This window comes from Hippoglossus hippoglossus, chromosome 20 (genome assembly GCF_009819705.1).
Source record: "Hippoglossus hippoglossus isolate fHipHip1 chromosome 20, fHipHip1.pri, whole genome shotgun sequence".
Taxonomy (NCBI): Eukaryota; Metazoa; Chordata; class Actinopteri; order Pleuronectiformes; family Pleuronectidae; genus Hippoglossus; species Hippoglossus hippoglossus.
Window position 1 is genome coordinate 10,222,216 of NC_047170.1, and position 17,344 is coordinate 10,239,559.

General features: G+C 42.7%; 1 protein-coding gene across 3 annotated transcripts in view; it reads right to left on the reverse strand.

Annotated features, from left to right (window-relative positions):
* pola1 (polymerase (DNA directed), alpha 1) overlaps window positions 1-17,344 on the reverse strand; it is a 48,410-nt gene that overhangs the window by 11,147 nt on the left and 19,919 nt on the right. For all 3 annotated transcript variants that reach the window (XM_034572742.1, XM_034572743.1, XM_034572744.1), the window contains 9 exons: window positions 16,916-16,948; window positions 16,736-16,828; window positions 16,431-16,636; window positions 16,117-16,249; window positions 15,843-15,971; window positions 15,474-15,648; window positions 14,714-14,895; window positions 10,576-10,707; window positions 3,675-3,791 (listed from right to left, as the gene is read on the reverse strand). In XM_034572742.1, coding sequence (XP_034428633.1) covers window positions 3,675-3,791; window positions 10,576-10,707; window positions 14,714-14,895; window positions 15,474-15,648; window positions 15,843-15,971; window positions 16,117-16,249; window positions 16,431-16,636; window positions 16,736-16,828; window positions 16,916-16,948 — 1,200 coding nt within the window. The remainder of the gene's footprint in view (window positions 1-3,674; window positions 3,792-10,575; window positions 10,708-14,713; window positions 14,896-15,473; window positions 15,649-15,842; window positions 15,972-16,116; window positions 16,250-16,430; window positions 16,637-16,735; window positions 16,829-16,915; window positions 16,949-17,344) is intronic.

A 17,344-nucleotide genomic window follows, 5' to 3' on the forward strand; every position in this document is an offset into this window, starting at 1 on the left:
ACAAACAAGGCCTCGGCGTTACGCACTTTTCCCTAAATACTGTTCTCCAGCTAGGATGCAAACACGCGCCGTAAATACCGAAGCCACAATATCCCGAGCCCTCGCACAACCGCAGCTGCAGAAAGAGAGAGGGTGTGAGAAAAGAGAGGGAGACGGAGAAACAAACATACATTTTGCCTCAGCTGTGAGGCCACGAGGCTTTGAAACTCTTGAGCTTTTTAGATGCGATGAGCATTATTGCCGGTTGTGGTAGTCACGCCGATCAGCTTCACAAGACACCATAATGAGTCAATATATGTAAATCTTTACTAGGCAAACACGGCAGGAAACAAAGGCATTTAACTGGTGCTCTCGCCCGCAAGCCTCCAACGATTCAGCACCGGTAATTTCTCCCCATTGAAAGGCATAATTGCCTGCTATTTGAAGATATTCATGCTCAATTTTTGAAATTAATTTCAATTGGGGGGAAATGTAGAAATGTCAGCTCCAGTGAAAGGGATTTGATTTCAATTATCCTCACTCAAAGGACTGTGATTTCCAAATACACTTAAGCAAAATTATGACAAGAATTTTTGTTCGGCAAAATTCAGTGTTTAAGAGCGATTAGGCGATAATGGGGCAGCTTTGAGCTGGCAGTGAATGCAGCCCGTCTCCCTCTGAAAGGCACTCAATTATCTCTGATTGCTCCCGCTATAATGTATCAAATAGAGATACCTGCTATTGCCGTAATTTGTGTGAAAATTAACATGCTGCAATTTCCACTAGAGGGAAAAAGGGAGCTCTAATGGGCGCCTGAGCGTACATCAATAAACGAGAAGAGAAAAAGAGAGAGAGACAGAAAGGGAGGGTGAGAGGAGGAGAGAGAGAGCGAGCGAGCCAGGAGAAGAGAGAATGAGTGGAAGAGCTAAGGAGGGAGGGAGGGGGGGAAAGAGAATGAAAAGAAAGGAGCAGGGAAGAAAGCATTGAATAAAAAGGGGGAAAGAAAAGGAAAGTTGGGACAAAGATTTGAGACAGGGTGAGAAAAAAATATATATATATAGTCCATTGAGCTAAGCGCTGTGGAGGGAGGGAGAGACGAAGAGCAAGGGAGAGAAAGAAATTTAATTTACTGAAAATATTACAAATTGCACCTGTGCATAACTCCCCAAAATTACCAACCAATCAAGGCAGAGTGCCTATTACTCTCCCATTACATGGAGATCAGATCACGCTCTGAATCTGTGTCCAGAGAGAAAGGGAGGGAGGGAGCGAGCGAGGGAGGGAGGAAAAGAAAGAGGCAGAGAGGGAGAGACTGATGGAAGAGGAGAGCGGCAGCACCCACAGCGATGGTAAATGTAGCATGATGCGCGAGAGGGAAAGGGAAAGCAGAGTTAAACAAGAAGAAGTGCCTTCACAGAGGCTCTGGCACAAACAAGCAAATTTAGCGTAGCATACGCAAAGACAAAACCCTGCATGCCTCTCTGGCTACGGCTGATATTAGCTCCATAATCTGCAATGAAAGGGAAAGCAGCCAAAACAGAGCCTCTGGCTGGATGCACAGAAATATCATGGAAGTTCTAACAAACCAAAAAAAACTTTAATAAATGTATCTATAAAAAGAAAGACAACCTCTCAGCAGGGGCGTGTGGAAGCATCATCATCGTCTCTACTTGTTTGAGTCACAGTCGATCTACCACCAGCTCAAAAAGCCATGAATGGCCTCTTGAGTACTTTGCATAATTGGCAGCAATTTAATATGTAAGCTGCAGGGCTATTAATCTCCATTCAATAGCTTGATTCAGACAACAGTGTTACCTAACACTGAAAAAATGAAAGTTATGTTAATGCTGATTTCATTAAAATACTCAAAAGGCATTTATATTTAACTTTTTCTTCTTTTTTCTCCTATTCCACATTTCATTGATTGACTGCTACTTTTGAAATGTAATATTATATTAAATATTTAAACAAGAATTTTTCTTTAAAAATAAACAATTACATTTTAACACATGTAGCTGCTTCACCAGGTCGAAGTATCTTCCGTCTGTGGCTGCACAGTTTGACACCAACAGATATTAGGTGTTGTTTCTGTCAACACTGATGGATAACGGTAGGAAATTCAGGACACCCAGAAGAAAAATATATTCTGCATTCCAGCCCCAAATCATCAATTTCAAATCTCACTCTGTGCTTAAATGTCCCATGAGTTGAATTTATGACAAGCATCACAGAAACCAATTCAGTGGATGAACACGATGCTGTTTTTTGCCAACTTCTCATACCATCTGTAAAAGTCGAGTCAGTTTATTGTCATGTATTGAGATGCTTCAGCCAGATGGTAGGACCGCCCCACAAGAAGAGACACAAGAAAGAAGGTGCTGAGCCTGACCACTGCACACGTACAGGTACCCGTTGATGGTTTTGGATACTAAAGCTGTTTTCAGACATATACTTCAGAAAATATCGGATAAAATGGGTCCAGACATTCTCTGGAGTTTGCCTTTCACATATGAGGAAGGCAGCAGGAGATCGTCTGAGTCGTTCCCAACAACAGGAAAATGTCCGGAACATGCCCATTCACGGACATTTTGACAGGGGTCTTGCAGGAAATGTTACAGAAAACGGACTCCAACTTTTGTGTTCTCACATACAAGCAGCTTATTTGATACTTACCCCACTCATTTGAAGGAGATACTTGTATTTGTGTGTTTAATTACTTCTTTAAACCATTTATATTGAATTTAGATGATACATTTTTTCCTATTTTCTACCTTTATGCAAAGTACCTAGTTGCCTTTGCTAGGTAAGTCTCGTGTCATAATCGTTATCTGGGTTCAATAGATGTATATAAAAGACTGTATAATGATAGAGCAGGGAGTCGAGCAGTGTGGCAGAGACCAGGTAAAATAAGGACAGGCTACAGGTTTTTAGAGTAGAGAAAGGGTGCATGAGTGAGCACAGAGAGTTAAATGTTTTATTCAGCCCGCAGGTTGAAAGTGCCACGGCCCTCAGACACAGCAATGGCCGCGTAAGTGGCTACAGAGACAGCAGAAATTGGCCTTCTGGTTTACAACATGTCGCCACAGAGCCAGGCACAGCAAAGCAGCCAGTGGGGACAGACAGGAGCAGAGCATGCAGGGTAAAAAGAAAAAAAACTGACAAGAGTGAGTTAAGGCCAGGATTTAGACAGAACAGTACGGGAGAACAAAAAAAAAAGAAAAGAAACGTCATTCTCAAATTGAAAGGGAGAGTGTTTCTGTTAAATCCAGTGGTCAAGCTAACAAAGTGTTCATAAGGCAGAGGCTGGACAGACGGACAGATGCTTTTAATGGTTCGACTACCATTCAGCTCTTAGTGCCTACGCACATGTGAGGGGAAAGTGTGTGTGTGCACGGACGCACCATCACACACACACATACACACGGAAGACAAAGATAAGATCGATGTTATTGGTGCGTATACGTGGTGTAATCTGATCCTAATGAGCAGAGATGTACAGAGACTATATGACAGAGACTTCAGCTCTATAGCACCATCACCTGGTCAAATCATACAGAATGCAGAGCGTGTCTTAAACAAGAGTTTTGTGGTGTGCGTTTCTTTGGTCCAATAAGAGGATGCATAGCTATGCAAGTGTGTGTGTGTGTGTGTGTGTGTGTGTGTGTGTGTGTGTGTGTGTGTGTGTGTGTGTTTACCTCAGGTCTGAGCGTCGCCCTGGTGCAGGCGGGGCAGATGGGTCCGTGGCGGGAGAAGGCGATGGGTAAACGTCTGGTCCTGTTCTGACAGGTCAGGTCCTCACACACCAGCCAGCCCTGTCAGAGACATATGATGACATATGATTGTATTAACTGTGACACATCCAACATTAAACAATAGAAACATAAATGGCAACTGCTTTCATGATTGGTTGATGTATTTCCAATGAAAACTGCAAACATTCTCTGTGTTACAGGGTTTTCTCACATTCTACCAACCATTAATCAGGACAGATAAGTTACTGCATGTGTCCACCAAGGCTGAATGTCCACTCCATCATCATATTGCCTCAACTTATTGAGATCAGATACATGAACACACAAGTTTTCTGCAAACTGTTTACATTACATTCAGGCAATTCATATAATTGTGAGAAACAAACCAAAAGATTAGAACATTATGTCAATCAACTGACTACAGATCAAGGAGAATATCAATATGAAGCACAAATCTAAAGAGACACAGAGCAAATTTGTCAAAGTTTCCTCACTGTAGAGTAACTGAATAAAGTTAACGCCCCCTAAAAATATTTATTTTAATTCACAGAATCTGGATCATTATCCAGATCTGCACCAAATTACGCCTGTAATTCAAGACATTTAATGAAAAATTCACAAAAGGTCAAACAGAACCCCATCGCGTGGTTTTTAAAGAAAGAGAAATTATTTTCCTGGATCCACTCCCTTGATCGAATATGCTCCAAACCTTAATGACGTCTTCCTTGGCACAGACCCCACCGTTACGCCAAGTTTCAAGAAAATCAGTATACAAGTTTTTGCGTAATCCTGCTAAACGTCAGACAAACTGACACAAAATTGAACACATCCTTGACCTTAAAGGCTCCATTCTCACTTATAAAGCCATGAGCATTCTGGTCTCTATTCTGGTTTCGGCTGCTCTGAAGAAAATATAAAACACAGAAATTTAAAAAAAAAGGTTTTAAAATACTCTCTGACCCATCCATCAATTTCCATTCTCGCAGCACTTTGAAATAACTTTGAATTCCAGCTGTTTCCTGTCCAAAGGGACCCCTGATGTAAATATCTCACAACATGCGTCAGAAGAAGACGTTCACAGCAGCTTTTACTCCCCTGCATGATTGCTTAGTTATATCACACGTGTTCGTGTGGGTGTTTATATTGTCAATAAAAGGTGCTCTTAAAAATTGACAAAAAGAAAAAAAAAAAACTTTTGATGCCTTGAAGACACTCTTTCTGTTTCTGTTAAAAACTGTTTCTGGTAATGAAAAAATGCTGCTGAAAATTGTTGCTTCCATTTAGCTGCTATAATTCGGCACAACACAGTGACAAGAAAAGTACTCGGGAGAAAGAAAAACAGGAGCCGTAAAACAAAAACAAGTGCGAGCGACGGGCAAAGAAAGAGGGATAAGAACAGAGGTTAACATCTGACTTCACATCGCGCCGGCCTCACTCAATCACTCTTTACGTTTCAATGTAACTTCAGCTGCCGTGCGTCGCCGCCCTGCTCTGGGAGTGCTTGTCAGACGGGCAGAGCAGCGGACAGCCAAAACGGCAGTAGTTAGGACCCCCCGGGGTGAGGTAGTGACCCTGGGCAGGTGCTGTGGTATAACCCTCTCAATCTCCCTGTATTCTTCCAGAGCCCTCCTCCCTCCTGCTTCTTATGCCCTGTCATTACTAAGGGGGTTTAAAGGGGAGGGGGGTTAATGCCCAACTAATGACAGAGGATAAGACCCACCGCTATCAAAGCTTTTGAGTCCATCCTCCATCCATCTTTCCTTCCTTCCTTCCATTCACTGCACCTGTCCCTCCATCCACTTCCCCTCACGCGCAACGTTTCTCCGATTGATTTTTACGTTTGCCTTTGTCTCGTCTCTGGATTAGTTTTGAGCAGCAGCTAAAAAAAATAAATAAACGATTCGAGAGATCATTTCTTTCTTTTCAACCAACTCTACAGTGTGTAATTTGTTTTCCACTGTGAAAGAACCTGCAAGAACCTTTGATAGTAAGAACTAGGACAAAGTGTCGCTGGTTACATGAGGAATCTGTTTACACTGTACGTGGCTTTTTAAAATGACTTTTCAAAGACAAACAAACATTTTACACTAAAATCAGCAGGTTTTTTTAAACGCAGATAAGCCCGCTGCCAGTGGAGGCGTTTTCAATGATGAAACCAACATGTCGGAAACTGGAAACACAACAGAAGAAAGCACCATGGACACCAGTGACCATGTTACGGTGGTTACATCTTTAACTTCCAAATCAGGCACATTGATGAATCTTGCCTCTTTCAGTCAGTAAACTTACATGGGGACAGTGAGTGAGCAGCAATTTTTTATTCCCACCACTGAATCTCAAATGGACTGAGGTCTGTTGTCACTCAATAATAAAACAATAATTGTATTAAATCGATTCTTCGGACTTTACATTGGGGCTTTTTGTTTTCATGCATTATATATTTCTGCTACTTTCATGCTCATAAGAGCAGCTTGCTCCATTTATCTGGATTTGTTCAACACATTTTCCACAATCCGAAGAGCTTAATGATCCAATATGTCTCGTCTATTAAGCAATGTAAAGACAAACCTCATGTCTTATAATGAAATTTTAGTATGTTTTTACCAAACTAAAACAAGAGGAGTAGGCAGGAAGAGGAGTGCTTCATTTCTCTCTCACACACACACACACACACACACACACACACACACACACACACACACACACACACACACACACACACACCCTTCCAAATGAAAACCAAACACACATTTTCACGCAAACACACACGTATGTCCCAAATCAATTAGAAAGTCCCAGAGTTCACAGTTATACCCACAAATCCGAGCTCGGGGACTAATTATCTAAACACCTACACCAAGCTTGTGCAAAGAGCTGAGCTTCATGGGAAATGAGACCGCGCCACTGTCTCTGATAAAGACACGTCCGGGACAATGGCTCGTAGTGGTGACAGATAAGGAGTCCGAGAGATGCTGTTTGACCTTCATCGTTTTTTACGTGTATTTCTTGTGACACAAGCCTTGGTACACACTGCTGTTCCCATGACACACCACACGCACACACACCAATCACTGTGGACACAAAAATATTAATCGCTTCCTATTCTCCTGCATTAAGTTGAATTACTGACACAAATCAAAGACTCAAGTGGCAAATACACACACAACTGAGAAGGCTAAAAGCAGGAAAATCTACCCACAATGCCACTCTGCTCTGCGACTGACCCAAAACCCACCCACACACACCAAAAATAAAAAAATAAGTTAGGATTAAGTGCAGCAGATGTGTGCGAGCTGCACAGAAAGGATTAAAAACAAGAAGCACACATGAGGAGCGAGGCAGAAAGAACAAAAAAAAAGAAAGAAACCTAATTGAGGCATTTCGCTGGAGCAAGGGTGGGGGTGTACAGTTGGACGCGAGAGAATAAAGGCTCATAATTACATAATTATAGCAGTGGATATCTGACACATTGAATGTAGACGTCAAATGAGTTCCACATAATTTAACCAAACAGAGGCAAGACCAGGCCACGACAGAGCCCACCAGGAAATATACCTTCTCTCTCTGCCTCTCTGCGATGGTCTGTTCCTTTTTTTATTTACACTCGTCTTTTCCAAAGTCTTCCTGCTGTTGCATTCAAACAGTTTAGGCTCTGATACTTAAACCTCCTCGTATTTCTGTGGTTCTATCAGGAAACTAAAGAGGTGTATTTGCAAATGTTGCTTCTTTGGACTTGGTGCTGTGGTTTTTAAACTCCTGAACTCCTTTTTCCGGTACCATTGGGTCATACTTATTTAATGAATCATGGCAAGGTATTGTTTGTAAGGGGTGCAACCATAGACTGTATGTAATAATAAAGATGGACAACATTTCTTCACTTACCCACTATACTCTGTATGAAGCCAAATATTCCGGTTGCACATTTGGAGCAGAGTCGGCGTAGTAGTGATCAGGGGAAGGAGCCACGGTATTGAGGTCCCGCCGATACACGCATTTGACCAATAGCAAGTAATTATCAGCTAAGTCTCAACAAATAACTAAAATTAAACCCAACTTACAGGAAAAATGTGCACTTTAAGAAACATCAGTGTGATAAGAACTACCTAAAACATGTACTTAGACTGTTTTCTTTAGAACATGACAAAATAACTTTTAAATGAAGTAAATATTTCAGCACCATTTTTAAAACAATGGGGAAGCCTCTCTGACGTGAGTCCTGTTCCACACACACACACACACACACACACACACACACACACACACACACACACACACACACACACACACACACACCACACACACACACACACCACACACACACACACACACACACACACACACACGAGCTCTACAACTGGTTTCATCAGTCAACACTTCCAGCTCTAAAGTGAATGGACCTAAAATCGGTCTACTTCACAAACACTCGCACGCACGCACACACACACACACACGGAGTGAATAAAGCTCAAACGGTTCCACTTTGTACCTCCTCCGCTTAATCAAAGCTTCTCTATTCAACAATTTGACCTTTTGTTCAAAACAGGATTATCACCTTCTCTGGTCTTCATTCACCCTTTCTCTCTCCCTCCCCCTTTCTTCTCTTGCCCCTCAGACCGTTTCCAGGGGCGACCCACATGACGAGGGTAATTGCAATAATTTGTTAAATGCCATGGCAACGGTGGTTAGACGGGAGGAGTTTAAAAAAGAAAAAAGAGAAAGAAGAATTGGGTGGTTCAGGAAACAAGCAAATCTCTCATTTTGCCCAAGACAGTGGGATGAGAGGATGAAAGGATGACAACAGTGTTTTGTATTGAGAGAGAGAGAGAGAGAGAGAGAGAGTAAGTGAACAAGTGTTTGCCCATTCTCAGGGTGCTGGTTTATTGATAATGGTGGGGATGGGGAGGACATTACTAATGATTAATGTCTCTGTGGTCCAAGCTTAGGACGCCAACACACATATATTCTTACACACACACACACACACACACACATACACACACACACACACACACACAGAGGAGGGAGGAAAACACACACCACACACACACACACCACACACACGCACACAGACACCGACACACACAGACACACACAGAGAGAGGTGCAGAGCTTTCACTCTATCTGGCCAGACAAACAGCTCTATTTGAACTCTCCCTCGGCCTGAAAGGAATCCTTAATTACACAATATTACCCCTCTTCATTGCCCTGCTGTGTGTGCGCTGTGTCCACTGCTGTTCAGCCTCCACTGGTGTGTGTGTGAGTGTGTGTGTTGCTGTGTGAGGTGTAAGTATTCAGCGGTAGCAGCTGTTTCACACATCGTGACAAAGGGGTTGAGGGGGACTCGCTCCCCACACATTCACCGCACTAATTGATTTCTGTTCAGCACTGTGGGAGAGTAACCCTGACACACACACGCACACACACACTTTTACAGACAGTGCATTCCACTCACAAGACCAAGGTGTTAGAAGCTACCAGGAGGGAGAGAGTGCTCGACAGACAACACAGGAATCCAGTTGAATTCACTCTCGAGATGCTCGTCAGGAGCAGTGACAACACATCCTCTCTTTCTACTCTCGCAAACATCTAGAGTAAAAAAAACACACACACACACACACACACACACACACACACACACACACACACACACACACACACACACACACACACACACACACACACACACACACACACACACACACAAACACAGAACCGGTCTCCGCAATAACCCACTGAACTCACATCCATGTGCCTGGATCAACATTGAGTCCTCTGCAACAACGTAGTTAAAACACCGCATTGCGTCGCAATCTATGGGACAAACTCTCCCGTCTGCAGGAGCGTGTGATTGTCTGCTCGCCTTTGGCCCTCAGTTTAAATACGTGTCTCATAAACTCCAGAGTGAACCAAACAAACACAAAGCAAACTGTAAGCACTGCACAGGTCCAAAGAAGCGCTGAGTGCGAAGTGAGCGCAGGTTAGTGGGGCAGCGAGGACATGAGGCAGGGTAATACAGCACGGTACAAAGACACCGGACATGCACTGTGTTCCTGCCCCGAAGCATAAGCTCTGTGGTTGTTTATGATTAAATCTTCAAGCCAAGACTAGCTCACACACGATTGACACAAATCTACTTGATCTTTTAAGTCAACTATGCTAAATTTGCTGTATTTTTAGTTTTCGCTGATTCTCTACTAACCCAGTTTCCCCCGACGTGATTTAATCATTTCACTTTACCATCTACTGAAAGAGCACACGTGAAACTTGGTATTCAAAGTAAAAAAAAAAACACCCATTTAAGTGTTTTCATGGATCATGCTGCTACAAATCTGTCTGCCGTTGTTTTTTTATATTTTAAGAGCATAATGTGCTCTTTGGTGGAAATGTCAGTGCAGTTTCCTGCTGAGGTTCCCTTCATTTTTGGTCCCACATCTTTTTGATAGCTTCTCTTAGCGTCACTGCATCTGTTACATCCCCCATTGTGTTAAATACAGTCCAACACTTTCATAAACACTTAGCGAAAGGTCAATTTTCACAAGTGCTAAATATTTCATTACATACGGCTCCGTTTGTCTGAACACTTGAATTAATCTATTTAAGAATGCGTTGATAGACACTGATATGCAAACATCCTCAACGTTTGATCGAGCACAAATAAAGCAGTTTTTGGACGGACTAAAATGTACCTTGAGAAAGGGAAAAAACTGAAGAGACTCTGGCCAGCTGCACTCTTCTCGTCTATCAAGCTGCAGTATTAGATACCAAATGAAAACTAAATGAAGTGGCCCTGCAGGCGGTCAGAGCTCATGCATGCAACCTGCCACAAGAACAGAGGAATACTCACAGAGTAGTATTTTTTGATGTAGCGACGGATGTCTAGTAGCAGTTTGTTGCTAATGTTGACGGTGAAGTCGACGGGGCGGCTCCCACAGGGGTTGTGACAACATCGCATTAAGCTGGGCTCCAACTTTAAACCCTGCAAAAGAGAAAACTGCACATGTCACATCTGAGAAAAGCGACAGATCGATCCACAAGCACTTTATATATGTCATCATCTTTAGTCACATTCAAAATAGAGATCCAGAAGAGAATACATCTTCATGCAGCGGTAAACAGTACATTTAGACAGCCTACACAAATTATCCTTTTATTAACTTGTTTATATTTTTTCAGTTAAGTAATTTTTTCCATAATCTTCGCTCCATATCCCAAAATAAAAAAGTGAAAACAGAACATTTTTGAATTCTTTGCAAATCTATGAAAAATGTGAAATATCACATTGACATAAGTATTCAGACACTTTGCTACGAGACTTGAAATGTATCTCAGGTGCCTCCCATTTCTCCTGATCATCCGTATGTTTCCACACACTGATGTCAGCATGTGGTAAATTCAGTTGACTGGACATATTTTGGAAAGGCAAACGTGACAGGAGCAGCATCAAGCTGTGAGGGCGTTTTCTGGCCGCAGTGACAGGGAGACCGGTCAGGTTTAAACAGAGCAGAGCACAGCGATATTCTTGGCCAGAGCGCTGAGGACCCCAGACTGGGCCAAAGGTTCAACTTCCAACAGGTTAATGACCCTAGGAGCAGCTAAGGGCCCTGACATGTATCCAATTGAATGTCTCTGGGAAGATGTGAAAATCTGTGTCCACCAGTGGTTTCCTCAGAGTTTGAGAGGATCTGCGGACAGAAATTGGAGAAAATCCCAATATCTAGTTGTACAAAGTGGCTTCATACCTATGAAGACATGAGGACTTTTGTTTTTGCTTGGTCATTATGGGGTAGCGAGAGTAGATAAGGTTAGGGTGAAACAAAAGATGAAGGGCTAAACTCTTTTCTCTGAATGCGCTGTATGAAAAAGCCTGCACACGATGGAGTCTGTGTAGCAGGAGGCATTTACTACAGTCTCAGTACAGTAATTAAAATCTGTCTCCCATCAGTGCTGCATCCTGTGCATAAACATTACTGTATCTGCATAGGGATTCATCACAGCTGCATTTTTAACTCTATGCTGAGAAAAAGCAGTTATGCAACATAGGAAACGTCGCCATTAATTTTAAACCTGCACAAAGAGCGTGTCAAGCGGGAGGTGTAAAGGCTTAAAACACCTCTGGGTGCAGTAATACTGTAACCTGAAGCAAACGGGTCAACGTGAACTCACTCCTCCTGAATTGTCCACTTGAGAGCAAGACTTATAGTTCATGCAATGAAAAAAAATAAAAGTAACCAGAGTACATAACAATTACACTAAATATAACAGCTTTAAACACTTGCTCCCTTCAACCTGAGCTCCATTTAACTGTCGCATTGATAGCAGCAAAAAAAGGTTTCTGCAGCGAAGTCAATGACACAAGTACGCGTGTGACCACACACACACACACACACACACACACACACACACACACACACACACACACACACACACACACACACACACACACACACACACACACACACACACACACACACACACACACACACACACACACACACACACACACACTTTCTTTGTTTAAATCATTTCCTTTCTGGGGAAAAAAATAATTTTAGACAAGTTTGACTCATTGAGTAAATTCACACATTAAACACCATTGCAGGCTACATCCTAAAAACAGTCTTGAGTGTCTACATCATCGTTTCCAAACATCTCAGTTTCTGCCCGTCCAGATTAAATCGCAGCCGCGGGGTTTTCAAACTAAAACGGGGCCAGGAGCTTTTCCAAACTTCTTTAGACCTCCAGAGAAGTGTGAACATCAGAGGTAGCCATAGCACAGTGCATGTGTTTTCAAATGAAAACTTAGTGTGTGCATGCAGCCCCTGTCTCTTCTCCACTTCTTCATGTTTTATTTTCTTTCCGGCCTGGAACAGCCTCCCTTCTTCTCTCTCCATGGTATCCTCCCTTTCCACTCCTTTATCTCACTCGTTTCATTCCAAACTTGAATTTGACAAATGCACTCCCCCTCCTAAGCAAGTTGCAACCATCACTTACTCAGCCAGTTGTTTTGCTATTTAAGTTATTTTAATTAAATGCAACATTTAATAAAAAACACCCTACGTAGTTTCTTCCTGTCAGGAGAGACAAGCTCAAAACAATCCAGGGAAGTACCTTTTAGAATTCTTCACTTCTCTACATGTCATATAAATCCAATCCAGCTGTCATCTTAACACACCCTTCTGTAAAACAATTTGAAAAGGTTTACAGTGTCAGCTGTCTACCTGAACTGTTCCCATCCCCGTCTTTGCTCTGATAATGTGTAGCTTTCATGTGGGACACCCAACGCTCTGTTAAAACTGAACTCAGGGAAATCCCTGGAGTTCCAGACAAATTTCTTACTCTCCTCCTCCTTAGTTAATCTTTTCATACCCCCATCAAACAACTTTCCTCCTCTGTCTGTCCTCCATCATCCATCACCACCTCCTCCAACCATCTCTGGCTTCGTGTCAGTGCTGGAGTCAAGGCCCATCTGTCCTCCCCTCTCATTGAGCTGTTAGACCATGTTCACAACCCTAATTAACTTACTGTCTTATCAGTTTCTGTGTGTGTTTGTGCGTGTGCATCTTTGCGTGCATACCAGCCTCTGACGCGCGGAGGAGAATTAACACCAGTAATCAGTCAAATCCCGGTAAGTTTAGTCTAAAAATTGGAAAAATGTAAACAACACTAACCTATCTGACAGATAACAAGTCATTTGTCTCCTCGCTGACAAGAATTTGATCCAAACTGAATCAAATAAGAAACATTTCTGTATGGTTCTTGTGCAAGTTTCTGCTGAAGTGTATCATGATATCATCCTTTTATGGAAAGTGTGTGTGTGTAAAACTCCTTTTTTTAAATTTAATGCAAGTTCTCCGGGCCAGCAGAGGACAGAGGGTTGTCAGTTTTATTAGTGTCTTCCAGACGAGAAAAAGCTGCATGCCCTGCTCCTCATTAGAAGCTGATAACACACACACACGACCTTGGCCTGACAAATGGTCGGAGATCAGTGTGTGTGTGTGTGTGAGAGTCCATAGAACAGCAGGGGTTAAAGGAAAGGCTTTTCAAGTTGTGGAGTCCAAACAATGCCAATGAAAACAGAGTCGGTATTGGAGCCAGGCAGCTGTCTAAAAATACAGACACAGACACAATATAGAGGATGACTACGGCATGAATCCTTCATGGGAAGTTTGAGTGAAATGCCTTCGGAAAAACACTGTTCTTCCACTCTCATACTTTCTATCTGTGTCTCTAGTGATTAATCCATTACAATCCATAAGTGATAGAAGCAATATTTTCTTTTTTGTCTTACTGTGCATCTGTGAGATTCTTTTGCTTCCGCACATCTCTGACTTTAATGGGGTCCTCAGATCTGCAGAAGATTCTAATGGTGTAAATCATCTGGAACTTATTTTCCCCTATTTGGTTGTTAGGTCATGACGTGTTGTATCCGTTTCCATGTCCAAGCTCTGGTATTTGCAAGATGCCGCAGTGCTGTATCACTGGCTGTAATTGTGGGTCTCAGATGGTAGAATAGACTTGGCTGAGCAGCACAGAAGCAAAAACTGTGCGAAGACCGAAATGAGGTAGATTAAATCACATCAGGTGTTCTCTTTCTCGCCTGGACATTTTTTGAAAGTAAAATCATTCCTTATTTACGCCTCACTTCAAATGACGTTATGGCAAATTAATTCACAGGTTCGGACATTGTTGTTTGCTAGTGACCTGAAGGTTTGGACCCAGATGTGGAGATCACATTAAGCGCAACATCAAATTTAAGAATGAGATGGGATGATGTAAACTCGTACCTCAGTACTTCTTTCCTAGTCTGGGCTTTTGGTGTTTGAGATAAATCAAAAAAGATGACGGAGGTATAAGTGGGATGCAACTTTTCAAAACTTTCAGAAGGTACAAAAGACAGTTTTGAAATTCATAGTTTAGGAATCATGGAATAAAATGGGACAGGTTGAACCGTTGGGGGACTTGCGTAATGTCTGTTTACTTACAGCTCCTTCAAAGACGTTGTCGTAGGTGTTGTCAGTGCCACACTCTGGGCAGGTGAAAGTGAACCTCTCACAGTCTTTGTAGCGCTCTTCATCAGTCAGCTGGACCGGAGCTCCCAGCGTGCCGTCAGCCTCCTCCTCTCTCTGGTGCTGCTGCTGAGCCCGGAACTGGCTGGGGTCCAGACCTGACGAGGACAACGGCATTTATAAATCTACAGTAATTTGAACAAATGTTTATGGACAGACTGGGCCGATGAGAGACGAGGAAAATAGAGCCGGCATCTGAGCCAAACCACTTTTATGACCATTAAACAACAATGAGACATCTATTTTGTACTTTTATTGGACCATTGCGATATCGGGCATGACATCGTTCCTATGTTTGGATGTCTCAGCTGTCAATGGACCATTAAACATCGGAATTAGAATTCTAATGCTAACATATAAAGAGAGATTAGTAGCAACACACTGAAGTATCTGTACCGCACAAATACTTGAAAGGACAGAGTGTATTTATAAAAGAGCAAGAGAAATGAATTGTGTTTAAACTTTAAATGTAAATTCAGTTATGTAATTTATTCCGTTGCTTTTTGCAAGTTGAAGTCAAAACTTTTCACTCAAAACTTTCGCCCCCGTGTTTTTAAAGACATAAAGAAACCCGATAAACTTTGAATCATGATCTAGCACCTGAGTGATGACGGGCCGCCCACTCTCAATACAATTAAAGCCTTTTACAGTTTCTCATAACCTGTAATTAACCTACCCAGCCACGTGGCTATGAGCACGCTGTCAATGCCCTCAATGGGGTCACAGATGCGAGACACCACGGGGTGGATCTGCTGGGCCAGGTAGTACTGAGTGTCCAGACTGAGACCCTCCTGCTTCTGGAGTTGCTCTAAAGCGTAGGCTCTCTGACTGGCTGCAAGTGTGGAGCCATCCTGGGGGATAAAAACAAGATACGCAGTGGTTTCAGTGGTAGATTGTACCTCACACTGTAGGTTCGTACACACAGAAGTATCCGTGGAACCTCAAATACAGGTGTTCACGATCAGGTAAATGATAAAACCCCTGAAACAAATTCTGAACCAGTGTCTTCAAGGAACATATTCACATCTCTTTTGTATGCACACACCTTACAGATGATGTAAGAGACTGTATCTCCAGCTTTGACCCGTCCGCCCTGAGAGTTCATCCATAGAGCCACGTGGACGTGAGGGAGGCTCTTCTTGTCTGGATAGTCCTGAGGATCTTTAGTCAGTGCCTGAAAGAGGAGGAGAAAGGACAAAAATGACCATCAAGAGGAGACAATACAGTAAGGATGGCTTCCTATAGGCAGAGCCTCACTTGAGTTGTGTTGATTTGTTCCCACATTCACATGACAGAGTGTTTTTTAAGAAAGTCCTCACCTTGTTTATCTCATACTGGTTCAGAGGTATGGTTCCATCTGCTACCTTCTCTCCCGTCTCCACCAGGTGTTTCTGGATGTTCTCCACAATGATGTCACGGCTCAGGTCCGACAAGATCTGACCAATCACATAGCTGGGAGAGGAGAAAAGAGGATTTTATCATGCAGAGGGAGTATTTCTGCTGTAATGTTTAATAAATAGATCGTCAAATGGCAACTGGGTTTGGCTCCAGCTCCCCCCACGACCCTCAAAGGATAAGTGATATAGACAATGGATGGATGGATGCCTATTAAAGTTTGGTATATCCAACGTACTTTCCACATTCCTTGGCCAGGTCACACCAATCTCTGCGGACAATATCCAACCCTTTGAGCTCCTGCTTGACGGTGTACTGTCCTTCGCCGTGATTCTCCACAACCAAGGCTGCGTATTTCTTCTTCTTCAGCAGTAAGAGGGACTTAAACACGCCGTCGATGTCAATCTCCAACAGTTTGTAGAGCTTGTTCACTTCGGCTTTTACCTGGAAGTAATGAACATAAGAAATGTAAATTTTTATAGATTGCCGGGTAGATATGTGGCGAAAACAATGAGTCACAGTCAAAGACATTCACAAACGGACCTTATTGCCGAGTTTGAACACCTCCTCCAAAGACCGGCTGTTGGTGTTGATCATAATTGAGTCCGTGTCTCCGTAGATGACTTCCAGATTCATCTAGGTCACAAGCGATTAAAGGTTTTAGGTCATATTGCTCCAAACCCTTTTCAGTGAACAACAATTGAAGGCTTGTTGATATCTCACCTTCTGAACCAGGTCTTTTGTATTCATCAGAATCTAAAAAGAGAAAAGCAAACACAACAGCATGAATGGATGTAAATGTCGACTACAAAATGCATTGCAGCAAATACACAGTAAACAAACAAACAAAGATTATGTTTCTATGTTATTTGTTGGGTGATTGTGTGTGTGTGTGTGTGTGTGTGTGGTGTGTATGCATGAATTTGTGTGGACATGAGAGCAGAGCAGGTGACTTGCTTTTAAATGGGGGATAATTGACGAAGAGGGCAATTATGAGAGTGTGCTGTGACAGGAGTCTTTTCAACCCCCCCCCCCCCCACACACACTTCTTAATGACTCGTAATGGCCTTTATCACCCGCAGAGAGAGTGACAGACAAATAAGAGAATTCTGTTAACGCAGGTTGTCCACCGCTTGTGTGTGTGTGTGTGTG